A 16,259-nucleotide genomic window follows, 5' to 3' on the forward strand; every position below is an offset into this window, starting at 1 on the left:
CAAGGAGAGAATAGCCCGCATCTGACGTCGACTGGAATGCAGCATCAGGACTGTAGTAGCCAAGGATATTTTGGGCTTCCTAAAAAGGAGTCCCGAAGAGCCGTAAAGCTACATGGTTTTCTTAACGTTCCATGCCATACCATTTCTGTGTCACTTTTATTACAGGCCTACTGCATAAGGAATGTGTTTTCAGTTTTGTGCATGAGTGCATGGTTCAGATGTATGCATGCCTATTCCTTACTCCCGATAACTCTCTAGAGTTCCTGGAAAAGATTTTGTTTTTCCTCTGATTAATGGCAATTTGTCTTTTTTAACATATACATTTATACGCTTGGAGCTCCGACAAACTCTACCGACCCCAAAGAGCATCTCATTATAACATGGATACAAAATGATTCTTAAAATCCACTTTCATCCCGAATTTCTGCCTTTTCAAACCTGTGTGCATTTCCCAGTCCAGATAACATCATAATTGTTTTATTCATTAGTTTTTTAATCACACGTTTTTGTTTACATAATATGGATATGTGTACAGTGTATATTTTTTATATAAATAAACATGCATGTATATATGTAAGAAAATGATGGTGTTCATATATATATATGTGTGTGTGTGTGTGTGTGTGTGTGTGTGTGTGTGTGTGTGTGTGTGTGTGTGCATGTAAATATTTTCAATATATATCCTGTATGTGTGTATATTTACATAATACACATACACGATTAATTACGATTAATAATTTTAACATTATATTGCTACTGTATATATTGTAATTCTATACTATAACAAAAACCTCTAAATAAATTAACTAGTCACAAAAAAGGCCAATAATGAAATTGCATTATTGTAAAAAAAAAAAAAAAAAAAAAAAAAAAAAAAAACTGTACAAATTTGCAGAGTAAATGTTAGGAAAAGATGATCCAGCATCTAATTTATGAACCAAAGATGTAGCAAACAACGGAGGTCTTAGGAATCTTTAGTATGGGACACAAGTAAAAAAAGAGTATAGGAGAAAAATGTGTCATAAGGCGTAAAAACAGCTGGTTTCTTTTCCTCTTATTAATAAATGTGCATTTTCTTGATTTGTTTTTTGTTTTTAATTCATGCACGCTGACAAAGGAAATCATGTGGTACTAATAGAGTTTTAAATCTACTGGAACAGCCCTTCCCCCCTCATCCTAGCCCTGTTTGACTACAATCCCAGGTACGAGCGCCTGTTTGCGGGCACGGTTTCAGTTTCTCTGACCTTTGACCTCCGCAGCTCCCCGGGGGTCTCGTCTGCACTTGCAAAAACAAGCAAATCAGATCCTTTTACCCCAAACAAACACCTACATACAGAGAGCAGCCCTGTCTTACACACACACGGCTAATCACTGCACACGTGCACACAATAATGACCTCACACACACCCACACACACACACGTGCTGCCACATACACTCACAATAAAACACATTTACTATAAGAGAACATGTCTTAGTCCACTAAAAGTAATGCGTTTGTCTTTGTAGCCATATTGCCATGTTAGCATTTATACATATACATATATAAATGGGGGCTACAAAGGAGCTATAAAACAGTTTTAGTGGCCTACTGTAGCTATCAGTATCTTACACCAATACTGCAGGTCAATCAGCAGCACTACATATTTCTTGGTCCTTCAGCCGCTGGCAGCCTCCTCTCCTCCTCCTCTATTATCTGAGCACTTCTTCAGAGAGTGATATATGGAGGTGTAATGAGACTCTTTCTGTGATAGTCCCATCCTCCCTAACGTAGCATCGCACTCACAGAGAGCACGTCTGCCTTCAGCAAGAAATCAAAGAAAGATACCGGATTTTTCCAAAATAAAGTAAACCGTTGTTGATTTTTAACACATTTGAATTTGCCCATCGCATTTAAAGCTGATGTATGCAACCTTTTGGTCAAACCAAATGAACCAAAAACTTTAAATGTCCATGTCCTAATATTTCTTTTAGAAGGGGGACTACGTTCTTTCTTTCATGCGTCAGTGATGTCATTTCTGTGGGTGGAGTTTGCTGAAATGCACGCAATCAAAACGTTACGATTAAAGTCACTTCATTTGACAAGATATGCTGGAAATGTTTCTTAAAATAGACTTGGTAAATGATGCTGTCACACACGATATCAATTTAATTTAAAACCTTTATTAAGCGCACTAACTCAGAAAACTCCTAAAAATTGAAATATAAATAACCCCTGTTATTTCATCAAGACTGGATTTACTTAAACATACAGTAAAACAGTATAGTGTGATATTATTGTGAAATAGCTTTTGTATTCACTATAAAACGTAATTTATTATTAATCAAAATGAAAATCAACACAAAAAAGACCACTACGTAGGCGGGTAGTCTGCTAATGTTTCATGTTTTTTTCTTTGTATCCATTATTCATTTCTATAAAAGTATCTTTCCTGATGCCAAGCTTGTGTTTTTATGTCGTTACCTTATTTTAAACCCATCATTGGTGATCGGTGAATCCATTACTCGTTGTTCGAGTAATCGTTCACTCATTTTAACGTTTTAACATCTGACTCCGCAATGAATCAAAAAGCCCAGCCCTAGGCGCCCATCAAAGAAACCACTAAGCCTCGCAACGGTGATGAAGATGACGACGACGAGAAAGAGGTTTACTTACAGCTTCTCGAGGGAGCACAAGCCAGCGAAGGAGCCATTTTTCAGGACGCGGATGCGATTGTTGCTCAGGTTTCTGTGAAGAAATGCAAAAGCAGAGATGAAATGAGTCACTGTGATGACGGTCACTAATCACGCGTTCGCAGACAGCCGCGTAAATGAAATCCACACAAGGCATCCAACGAAAACAGGCCTCACTCACACACTCTGTCATAGACGGCCTCGCCAACACACGCTGAACCAAAACACACACCCGCGTTTCCAACAAAAACACACATGTACAGTAAACACCCTGACACAAGCGCGCTTATACGGCCAGCTCTCACACGTATTCTCCATGACCGCTGCATTACATCCTGCTTTATACCACACACAACAGTACTCTGACTGCACAGACACCTGTGGCTCGCTTCAAACACAGGCAAAAACATAAGATATAAGAGGAGAAAATATTGTTTTCCGTCGGTTTTATAACTATAACAATTTATTTAATGAAACATAATGGTAGTAAATTAATATTATTGTTTGTTTGGGTGTAAAATTATTCGTTTTTTAAAACGGGTAATACGTAACAGTATATTAAATTGACATACAGTGTGTACTATGTGAACACACGCATATATTATGTAAACAAAAACTCTTATATAAAAAACACTCTTATATAAACATATACCTATATATATATATATATATATATATATATATATATATATATATATATATATATATATACATATATATATATATATATATATATATATATATATATATATCGGTATATGCATTATACAATGATCCATGCCCAACAAAATCAACCAAAGATCCATTCAACATGGCTTTGGACAACAAACATAAGAAAAGTGTGTAAGTAAGTGGTAAATACAATTATACATTGAGCATTTAAGTTTTATAAGATAAAAAAACAATGGCCAAATATTTTGTTTTTGACATAAACTGAGTGTAAAATTGAGTAATTTTACTTGTTTACTGTACTTATATATTATTTTGCAATTTAAACCTACGCCTTGTACTTTTACTTGATTACATTTCTAAATAAAAAATCAGTACTTTATACATTTTATTTTAACTTAAAAAAATCATTTTGTATTTTTCCGTCTCATGGAATATAGTAAACAAAAGATGCATGCTTGACGTGCAAGAACCAGTGATGTCTGTTTTCAAGCTTCAATCAGAAATTTCATCACAGAAATTTTTGGCTTCAGAAGATTTTTTCTGAAACTCTTTGTTTGGTTTGACCTGAAGCAAGTCGGATACATGACGCATATTTTGTGCTGATTTGAATTGTTGTTGTATGCCCTTGACTAGATGTCTTTGAGCTGTGCCATCGGGTTTTGTTTCAACCAACCTTTTTATGTCCATCTGACAAAACCTTTTATTAATTGAATATCAGCTTGCATTGAAAAGATGATTTGAAATGACAAAACAACCTCTCGTTTTCATTTTTACTAGGTTACTTCTTTAATAATTAAGTACAATTTAAACTTGTTTTGCTCAAGTAGTTTTTGACTTTTAAGTCAAAATTTTGCTCAGTACCTGCACTTTCACTTAAGCATAATTTTGGGTGCTTTTTACACCCCTGTAAAATTCAATTCATTGCAAAATCATCTGTTACTCCGTATAAACAGTTTAATTAGACAGATGCCCGCATGATAGTTTGCATAAAAAAACCCTAATCCCTGAAAGATGTAATGAAAAACAAAAACAAAAAGGTGAAAAAAATGCAACCCAGACTGCTACACTACATATTCCCAATAATGACACTTTTTCATGCTACTTTAATAAATTGAAAGTTTAAAAGAACACCATTTAAAAAAGATAGCTTGTACAGCTATAATAGAGGAGGAAGGAGAGCGTTTGAAAGGATGCAGAGACCCGACAGCCACGAAGACAGCGGCATCAGCTTCAGCCATCAGACCAGGCTGTTTTCAATTAATCTTCACGGCTTAATGGAGGGATGGAAAGGGCAAGGGAATGAGGAAGAGGAGGGGGAGGAAGCCATAATCTTGATAATCACGGTGGATACATTTTTACATCAAAAGGAAGTCGAGGTCCACATCAAATGAACGCCCGGCTCTTTCCACGACAATTATCCCTTTCGCCATTGGCTAATGGGCCTGAGACCAGAGAGAGTCTTATCAGAAGAAAGAGAGAGGAAGAGAGAGAGGGCTTTGGATGGTGGTATGGGTAAAGCTCAAGAGGAAAACAGGTTTGGCTTAAGTTTATGGCAGATATGGACAAAGAAAAACACACAAATGCCAGTAAAACTGAGCTGTTATGTATATGTCAGATCTATTTCGGGCTATCCATAAAGCGTACATGGAAGCAATACGTCACAAGAGGTCATACATTACAGTGATTTTCCCACAGTTTTTGGTCTAGGTTATAAAACAGCAGTCACGGTAACATAATAAAGACTCTAGTGTTCGTTCACTGAGTAGTTGACAAATAGCCTGCATATCGACTTTAGTTTTTCAACTTAAAAAAAATAGGCTTTAAAATTCAGACGTGTAAAATGCCTGAGAGGATTTTTTTAAAAGTAGTTTTTTAAAAAAAAAATAATTGAAACCCAAAGGTTTTAGAATAAAACAAATCTAAATTAAATAAAATTTAATGTAAACTAAATAAATAATGTAAAAAAAAAAGAATCATAATAAACACAAAAAAGCACTTTCCACTCATGGTAATGACAGCATTTCTAATGTAATATTAAATCTGATAAATCATTTTAAAATAAAAATCATAAATCACCAAAATAGATTTTAAAAAGTTTAAACATTTTTATCGTTAATCTTTTAAAGATTGCAGAATTTACATAAATACATTGAATAATATTTGAGAGGGTACACATGATGTTTTAATCTATTATTTAGTTATAATAATTAATAGAATTAATACATAATTTAATTCAATATTAATTTAATAAATACTAAGAATATTACAATGTTACTTGTACTGGTACTGACTACAGAAAATTTGGTAACACATTTTGTAAAATACTGATCATTAGTGCTTCTTTCACAATAGGATCACAATAAATTCGCTCTTATGCTCGCACACATCCAACTCAGAGAGACCTGCGTGATAAAATACAGGATGTGAAAAGTCAACATCACTCAGAAACCACAGACATCTATCTTCAGTTTAAAAGACAGTCTTCTGCTACCCATGATGCCTCTGGGAACATCATAAGATCTGACTTGGAACAATCATAAAGAACTTTAAACATCCTTAAGTCCACACCTGGCTTTATCCAATCAGATTTTAGAGCTGTAATTATCCATGTATAACTGCTCGTAATTCCTGGTACTTTCTAAATTGCGTTTGTGACTCATGTTACCTTTTTGACTGCTTCAGTGTGTCACAGTCTAATAGAGCGTAACTGGCTGTATATCCACTTATCGGCAGGAAGTGTGTTACTAATCAGGACTAAAGAACATGTTTGCAGTATGTCAGTGTCTGCGTGTGTGTGTGTGTGTGTGTGTGTGTGTGTGTGTGTGTGTGTGTGTGAGAGAAAGTGTGTGTCTGCTTCCATTTGCAAACCAGCAGCCGGTTCGTCTTATTCCTGCGTTGTCACAAACGTTAATAAGCAGATTTAGTCAAAACATGCAGTCATTGTTTTAAGTGCAAAAACACATTTTATGTAAAATCCAATAGAGCATGATGCTACCAACGCTATGGTCTTCGAATACACCATAAATACGAATAAGATGCTTTGGATTACAGCGTGTAATGTAAACAAATAAATTCACAATGTCAAAAAAAGTTTTGATTTTACACAGCAGTTCAACAAACAAGTAATTAATATTAAGTGACTTACATTTTAGACACAATATTGAGAGACGGAAATAATCCCAAACACAGATCACAGCAAAACGTTTGAGCAAAATAAAACAGTGTTTCGTTACTGAATGATTCAGCGTTTTTGAACGAATCAAATATTCGATGCCCCGTTCATGAAGTTGTTTGCTTCATTTGTGAATGAATCAACAGTTTCAGTATGAATAGATGACTCAGTGACTCACGCATTAAGACTACTGGTGGTTTACTTAAGCCGTAATATATCTACGGAAAAAAACTGCCTTCGGTAATAGCAAAAAAAATGCTCAACCTCAATCAATCTCACAAACATGCAAATATAAGATGATAGGATAAGAAGACTTTGCTTCACACTAGATAACATTCAAACCATTTTTCATTCTGAACGAGTAACATTTTTACTTTAATAGAAACTATAATGGATTTTGTGGGTTTCTACTAGCATTTGGTTAAAACCAATAAATCATAAAAAGATAATGTCCCAAAACACAACCGTTTTTTAAATCGTTTTAATGGTTAAAAGTTTGTTATTTGTAATCTTTGTAACCATTAAACTGTTCTGTGATGGTTTCACATAGTTTTTTTCCATCATCTCGAATCAATAAAAATACTTGTCGTTTTTGTCAACGTTGGAGTAGTTACTACATTTGCGATCTTTGTAGGGAAATACAGATGGTGGTTGTTCACAAAAAGCTCTATTTACTGTGTAAAATTGTGCTACACCCTAAGCCTATCAACAGATTTTGTCAGCTGTTTTTTGCATGACTAATGCTAACGCTAGCCACCCCGCTAATGACTTCCCGCATATAAGCACACGTGTGGACAAACACACAGCCAAACTACATCCTGCCATCTAATTAAAGAAAATTAAAGAGGACGTTTCAGAACCAACAGAAGTTCCCCAAAAGTGAGTCTCTGTGTTTTGGCTCAAAATGAATGGAAATGACATCTTGCCTTTGTCAGGCCATTACTGAGGGTGACTACCCCAAACCGCTAACCCGCTGCAGTCATCCTACTGTTGCAGGATGTAGGGAGGATCAGGACTCATAGTACTGGGACACGGCCAACCGAACAGATCTTCAAATAGCTCTTTGACCCTGATCTACCCCGCCTGATGCTCTGGTCGGGCACATGAACCGTCAGCTAACTCAAGCCAGACACAAGATAAAAGCTGAAAACCAGACAGATCTACTGCATAATTTAATACAGGGAGAGACTGAGAGATATCACTGGCAAAAACACAAACTGGTTAATTGGACCCAGAGGCTATAGAGCTATAGATAGTAATGAGTCAGAAACCGTTTAGAAAGCGAGCGTGTGTGGAGGTTAGGTGTCACGTAAGGTCTTGGCTTGTGTGAGTGTGTATCTATACGTCAGAGTGGCATTATTAAAGGAACGCAGCACTTTTTTTAAAAAGCAGGCTCATTTTCCAACTCCCCTAGAGTTAAACGTGGTAATTTTTTAAATAAGAAAAATAAAAGCGATACATCTGTTATGCGGCGTTATCGTGGTCGCGGCGTGTCACGTGACAAGCATGACGCGTTGCCATGGAAACAGTAAGGTGAAACTTTCCAAAATAACGATAGTCTAAAATAAAAATCACTCTGGGGGGGCCGCTAGAATATTTTAAACTCACCACTGAAAGGGTTAATACAGCATTACTGTATGGCTACTTTTTTACATGTAATCAGACTAAACTTTTGTTGTGTGAAGCCCATTTCAAAAAGGTGGTTCTTACAGAAACTGTTTCTTTCTCAGAGTAATAAATAAAACAGTCTCTGCGAAGGGAAGTAATGAAATAGATCAATGTGTCGGGAAGGTTACTTTGAAAAGTTAGCCTGTTTAAAATGTGCGGCTGATATAAAGTGAGACTGTGTAATATCCAAGTCTCTTTAAGGCAAGTCATTTCACTCGGCGGCCATCTTTAAAACACCTCTCAGGAAAGTGCAGCTCGTATCTCTTTGTATTGGGAAACATCAAATTCTCCCAAACTGTTCACTAAGCTAACGATTACATTTCATATTTGAAATGTCACCAATGAAATTTGACAACTGCAATAATTGTTGTTTCTTTTGCTGAATTAGTGCTATAAAAAAATATTTCTCCGATGAGATCAGCCAGTGTGCAGTGCTGACTGTTTCTATAGCAACCAGAACTTCTAAGGGCAGATGCAGTGATGCGCTGACTTCACAGAGCAGCGATTGGCTGTTTTATTTAGAAGGCGGGGCTTCTTGTGATTGACGGTCTTGGGTATACTATGGTCATTGGTAATATAAATAAATATAAATGAAGACAGAATGTTTGATGTTTGAACATGAATTTTAAAGTGAGATATGATGTTAAATTATGAAGCCGGGTTCACATACAAGGCTTAAGCCTAGTCCCGGATTGAAGTGTAAGTCTGAGCGGTTTTAACTAAGGCACATTAATAAAAATGACTTTTATATTTATATATTTATTTGATTATAATTACAATTTTAATAATTAAATGTCCTAACTGAACTATTGCCTAGTCCTGGCTTAGTCTAAACCCTGTCTGTGAAACCGTGGCCTAATGTCGTAATTGTGCCATGTAAACCTTTAGCTGAAGGATATGATGTTGCAAAAATGTAATGCATGTGAGTTATTAAGTCGAAGTAGTAATATATTTTGCAGTTGCAGTAGTAATATATAAAGTCATATTAAGCTATTCAGTTGAAATGATTATATAGTGATATAAGACAGAAATTTGCAGTAGCAAAATATAATGCCAGAATTGTGAGAAATAATGTCAGTTGTAAGATGTTATATTGTCATATTCTAAGTTGCCACAATATAAAGTAGCAATTGTAATGACATATAGTCATTTATGAAATATGAAGTCATTTAAAGTGAGTTACAAAGCTGCAATTGTGAGAAATAATGTCACATTTGGGAGATCTGAAGCCCCAATTATTTTTTTTTAAATATTATTTTCTACTCTGAGGCGGAAACGGACTTCCATAGGATCTTATATAAGGAAACAAACTGTATTGTTCTCAACAGAACAGCAGGCAGGCATCAGCACACACTGACACCCGCAATACCAAAATACACACTGAAAAACACGCTGCGTACACACACGCACACCACAACTTGAAGCGGCCCGCTCTGTAAACAATCTGAAACAGGCGGTGCTCCTGTTCAGCTAAACAGGAAGTGGGGAAAATGAGCTGTTTATACAGAGCTTGGCTGACTGAGGTCAGAGGTCAACCCCAGAGCGCTTCCTGTTCTGCTGTGTGATGGACAGGGCAGAGAGCAAGAGCAGGTGGATGACTGAATGAGGGGAAGAGATAAGGACAAAACGACAGGAGAAAGATTAAAGTTAGCAAGGAAAAGAGGAAAACAGGACAGGAATCCAGTTAAAGGATGAGAATTATATATAAAAGGGGAAATTATGACGGGAATACTTAAAAACATGACTATTGCTACTTAAAAACAACCCTATTTAGCTTAGATAATGCCGCAATCATGTTTTTTTTACTTTTTATTTTGGAATAACACAATTACAAGCTAGAAACACAGAAACAGAATCTTATAAAGCTCTGATTGCACTCACGTCACGATAAAAACAGCAAGACTCATTATCTTTATTTTATTATTGTTACCACACATTATGTACATTATATAAAATTTATATATATATATATATATATATATATATATATATATATATATATATATATATATTAAAAGCTTCACTAAAAACTGTTGCATTAAAATATAACAAGAGTGCATGATGATTATGTTGCTACTATTAAAAATGAACTATATAAAAGAAACCAAAAAAAGAAATAAATAAGTAATACAAAACGGGGGAGGAAGATGTGACAAAAAGCAGACACACATTAATTGGCGGTTTTGAGTAGCAGCTCTGTCTTTCAAACAGCAGGCCTCAGAGAAACGGCTGATCTACGTAAACCAGACCACAGTCTAAAACTCCTTAATTGAATGTGTCAAGCTTAAGAACAAAATCAGCAGTGACATGAAAGACATACAACATCAGTCAGCAGAGCACGGATCCCACTCAGCGTGCCTTATTAATTATTATAGCAATTACTGCATCAGAGACAAAAGCATCTTCATGCGTCCCTTTATACATTACGAGAGGCCATGTGAGTCCTGTCAAGTGTCATCACGATTGAGACCGAGAATCCAGATGTGTCTAAAAAGGCGCGCTTGATAACTGCTGAGATGTACCTATAACTGGAGATTACACTCTGCTGTTGTGGTGCTGGCAGCACAATGTGACACGGTCTGGCAAAGACGACAGGGACAGCAGTTCCTCCCTGTTCTGTGCCACTCGCTTCAGCGGTTTGGCTCAATTTGTCTCCTCAAACCGCAAGGCCTCTGAGACCAAACAACAGACCATGTCAGTTTGTCCCTCGGACGGCTAAACGGCCTTCACTCCTGCCACTCATACTAGAAAAACAACTTATTTTGGGACATTCTGAACACCGATGACGTACAAGACGATTTCCGACTTTTACAAAAAAAAAAACACCAAGAGATCATTTTTGTTACCACTCGTCAAAGTTCACGAAGAACAATATATATTTACGTGTGAATTGAATGCAGTGATTTTAAATTGCATGTTAATTGCAATTAAATGAAAATGTATTACAGTCAGAATGAAGTTAGTCGCTGGAGTGAAAAAAGCACAATTTTGGAGAACATCACATATTTAAACTATGTATGCAATTATGTACAGGGATATCCTTTTTTTTACTCTATTTTTTCTTTAACAACATACACACGTACACAATTTGCATACTCTGTTTACGTATATCATATCATACTCTCCAAAATGGCTCTATAGGGTAACCCAGAGAGATGAATTGTTGAATAAAGTCATTATTTTAGTTTCCTTTGCACACAAATGTGTTCTTGTAGCTTTGTAAAGCTTCATAAAGTAAGAACCTTGCTGTCTATGCGTCTGGCAGACCTCAAAAATGATGAAAAATATCTTAATTTGTGTTATGAAGATGAATGATGGTTTGAAAAGACATTATTGGGTGAACTACCCTTTAAACCAATGATTTAAAAAGTAAAGTAAAGGTTTTAATTGAGAGTCATTAAAGCTTCTCTCTTTTCAGTAATCTTTTATTTAATTAAGATTAAATATTCTTACAAGTACAACTATATATACTTATAAGATTTGAAGTGCACTTTACAAACATCTTTTTCACAAGAGACCCAGAATGTCTTCTATTTCTTCCTTTTGAAAAGTCACCAACTAATTTAACCAAGATTCTTCCCCGCTGGACAATAATTAAGGACATTAGCAGCGAGCTCAACATTCGTCATGCCTTTATTAGTTTACGTGAGCGTTCTGCCGGGGTCTTTGTGATTCTCAGCGCAGGGGTTGAGTTTAACCGTACTTCAGCGTCATTCAGAGACCGGCTCATAATATGACTTCATTTTCTCTCCTTCTGGAGCCAAACAGAAGAACCGCAGTCTGGATGGGAGTCACACAGTGGGATTTAAATTTAATAATACTGCTCAGAGTTTAGCCAACAAGCTCCCATTAAAGACCTCCACTTCGCCCAGGACGCCTACAGCACATTACTAACTACCACTATAGACCTTAGAGGAGACGCCATCTTTAATTTAACACAAATGTTCTACTATGTTCATAAAAATGTTCATAAATGTTCATACGTTATGTCTAATGAACATATATATATATATATATATATATATATATATATATATATATATATATATATATATATATATATATATATAAATAATGTATGTCTTTTCAGAAATTGTGGAACAAAAAATCTGTTCATTATCTGTTCATACATATATATATATGGCTAATTACTAATATATCCATTATTATAAGAATTGCATATTTACCCTAATTTAGTTTTTAAGTTTCATTTGATGTTTTCAGTTTGAAATTCAAACACAGAAACTAGAATTTTCATTTTCGGGAGAACTACCCCTTTAAGAGTCGGTGTCAAAATTCAGTTTGGTAAACATTTTAATTTGAATGAATGGCTGTTATTGCATCCAGTCTTTTCCTGGGAGCTGTTCTATTTTCTTTTCCACAGCACTGTAAAGAAAACTAGCCAACCAGTGGGAGTCGCGTCTTTTGGTCACATGCCCAGAGATGCTGCCGTTTCATAAAATTACAAATTTGTGGTTCACGAACAGCCTAAACGCCAGTATTTTTTCTTTCCGCGCAAAGACAGCGATGGGAGCTAATCTCATCAGATCTAAAGTGATCCACAAAACCATGCTGTGTACATTAGAATGAATGTGCAAATTATAAAAGATTATGCAGCACCAGAAAGAAGGGGAGAGGAGGGCTGAGGAGGTGAGGAGTGATGAAGCGGTGCAGACAGATGAGCGCGTCTAGAGAAAGAGAGAGAGAGAGAGAGAGATGAAGGGGATGATAGAGAACCTGCGTCTCTCTTGTCTGACTGAGGGTTTCTGAGCTCAAGTGGGGCCACTAGTCTCTGCACTGTGTGTGCGTGTGTGTGTGTGTGTGTGTGTGTGTGTGTGTGTGTGTCCTATCACAGACTCCACGCTGAAGTGGAGGTTATCAGAAAAAGAAAGTACTCTGTCTCACAAATGTGGCATGTTGAAATACCCTTAACCTCAAAGAACCTTCTGTCTCCCTCACGTCCTCCTGCTGTAATGCTCTCAGATCAAAACAGCCTTATTCAGCAACTGTCAGAGACCGCAGACATCATATAACCGACTTCGTAATCAACAGTTTAGTGTTATTAAAACTACCAAACAGAAAATATTCTCTGTGCCATTAATTATTAAGTCAGTAACCTCCCCTTTACTGTGGCGGTATTGCCGAAAGGAAAAGGCTTCTTGTGGCTTTTACGAAACAACAATGTGATAAATCACACCAATGCTCAATAAACAGCTATTTATTGTTAATATCCACGGCAAATTATTCTGATTTGGTCATAGGCTCATGATAACTGCAAACGTGACTCATTCGATCTGATTTCAGCATCAGAACTATCAGTTTTCCAATCTGTATATTTCAGTCATTTCCTGAGAAACTCTTAAAGGTACAGAAGGAGAAAGGAAAAACAGTGAGAAAGGACATTACATTACTGTTTTAATTTTCTCATTATCTACTGGCTAACTAAGTAACACTCACTCCAAATTCATACAAGCACATTCTGTGTGCTTTTTTGACAGTTTCATTTGTTTTTATATGACCATTTATGGTTAATTTATTTGCATTTCCGCTTCAGACTTTACTTCTATGTAGTAATTTCAGGGCTTTAAATTAAACTTATAATAAACGGAGCATCACACATTGGCATGGACTCTTGGCATTGTTCCTGGTTTGAATGGGCCTTAACGCCTGCGCATTGATGCAGAAATAAAACACAATTGAGACGTCGAGGGTTATGAAATAACGACCGGAGAAATATAACACGGCAGATTTATCAGAGACGTGAACCTCTGCAAGAATAAAATGATTCAAATGTTTGCTGGAGAATTTAGACAGCTTCTTAGAAAACAAGAGGAGGTGAGAAAAGAGACAGAGCAGTACCAGACAGAACAGGGAAAATCCATATATGACAGACAGACACAGAGAAAAAGAGAGAGAGAGGGGTCTCTTCAGCTTTGGCACTAATGAAGCCTAAGAGCCCAATTACACAGCCTTAACAGCAGGAGCAACTAGTGTGTGTGTGTGTGTGTGTGTGTGTGTGTGTGTGTGTGTGTGTGTGTGTGCTTTTCTCAGTGTGTATGCATACATGCCTCTTTGTGTTTATGAATCTGTTTAGATGAATGTGTTTTTGGTGTGTTCGTGTCTGCTTATTACGCACATGTCTTTTGCTCGACCCTAGTTCTTGCGCGTTTGCGAAGTCCGGTAGAGTGTGTGTGTGTCAGCGTGAGACTGCGTGTGTGTGAACAGAAGCTGGGCCGCTCTGCTCTTTGTTAGAGGGCAGCTATTCTCCCTCGAGTTCTTCAAGTACCCTGGCTGCTGCCTGACAGTTCACTGCCTCTGAAGCTCCAGCGGACCCCCATCCCGCTCCAGCGTCCAGCCCGGATCCCCTCCGCCACGCTGGGGCTTGAGTGCTGCTGGAGGCTGGCTGACTGGAGAAGCACTTTGCGGCAAAAAGCCACTCAAGAAAAGTAGCGATGCGTGCCCGAGAGCCTCGTATGTGTCCTCAACGTGAAAGGTCAAATATACGTGTCTATGTGTGCATACGAGTGTGTAGCTGCTCAACTCAATGCAAACAGCGGACAATGTACAATAATACTCAGATGAGGAAAAAAGGAACCAACGACATCCACTAAAAGCTTGGTGCGTAACCAAAATCAGGACGTGATGCACTTTTACAGTTATGCAACAAAGTTAATGCACACTTTATTATTAGAAAAAGTTTTTTCTAAATTTGACTCTCTCTCTCTCTCTCTCTCTCTCTCTCTCTATATATATATATATATATATATATATATATATATATATATATATATATATATATATATATATATATCATTATATATATATATATATATATATATATATATATATATACACTTTTTTTTTATTAATTTATTATTATTATTTTATTTTTTTATGCCATTTAATTTATTTTATTTTTTATTCATATGCAACTTGACTTTTTTTTTTCCCACTGTATCTGTGGGGCAACACAAAAATAATTGCAATAAGGCCTTTAATTACTGTTTTCAGTCAGAAGTATTAAATATCACCCATAAGCAAAACAAAAACAAAAGAGAAGGGCATGAGAATGGAAGATTAATGAACATATGTAATGAAAACAGAAGTCCATTTTAATTGCAGATTTCTATTGAGATCACTGCAGAGATTATAGTGTCATTCTCACAGAACGCTGAACCCAATAATTGCCCAGAAATATTTGAATTGATTGGCAGGCCGAAATGTTTTATTTCACTTTGTTGAATCATTAGTTTTCATCTTTAGTTTTAGTATGATAATAACATTGCCTTGCGCGCACACATACAGTTTGTCTGAAAGCCTCGAGCACAACGAGCACTTAGTGCTTAAATGCATCTTGAGATGTGAATGCATGTCTTTGTGCAGACAGCCTGCAGGAAGAGAGAGAGAGAAAAAGACAAAGAGAAAGAAAGACACGCATTTTGCCAAGTCCACCCCATCCATCTCTGAGTCTGTCAGCGGTTAAGTGGATGCATGTAATTGTACAGCAACTGTTTGCTGATTGAGTTATGCAGAATCATAAGATGATCAGAAATCCTTCGCAGATATGGACTCATAAAGGATTTTGCTGTCCTCGTCACTACACAAACAGCACATCAGATGCTGTAGATCCAACCGGGAGCATACAAATGATAGGTGACAATATAAAATACAACAACCTTGCTCATAAATATTATTTTTGCAACATGAAAAAAAATAAACAACACAAATGAACTTTTTTCTGTGTAGTAAAATCAATTATTGTCCTTATTCAAAGTAATGTATTTATGTGTATCACTGTTTAAACAAAACCGAATATAAAAAATACAAACATATATAATAGGTTATGATAAAGTAATTGTGAGAAAAACTAAGATGATTTAATAAACTGAAAGTTAGTTGTGTAATTACAGTAGATTACCTTTTTCAGGTAATGCCTTACAGTTCTTTATTTCAAACTGGTCTTTTGGTAAAAAATTTTTATTTGCCTTGTTTGATGTTTTCGCAGTTTCAAAGAGGAATGTGCCACTGAGAGACCCTAACACAGGTTCAATACGTAAACCCTGGCACATTTGTAT

General features: G+C 36.3%; 1 protein-coding gene across 1 annotated transcript in view; it reads right to left on the minus strand.

Moving 5' to 3' along the window:
* Positions 1 to 16,259, minus strand: part of adgra2 (adhesion G protein-coupled receptor A2) — a 58,249-nt gene that overhangs the window by 30,661 nt on the left and 11,329 nt on the right. The window contains exon 2 of the mRNA XM_043247923.1: positions 2,656 to 2,727. Coding sequence (XP_043103858.1) covers positions 2,656 to 2,727 — 72 coding nt within the window. The remainder of the gene's footprint in view (positions 1 to 2,655; positions 2,728 to 16,259) is intronic.

Source organism: Puntigrus tetrazona, chromosome 8 (genome assembly GCF_018831695.1).
Source record: "Puntigrus tetrazona isolate hp1 chromosome 8, ASM1883169v1, whole genome shotgun sequence".
In the NCBI taxonomy this organism is placed as follows: domain Eukaryota; kingdom Metazoa; phylum Chordata; class Actinopteri; order Cypriniformes; family Cyprinidae; genus Puntigrus; species Puntigrus tetrazona.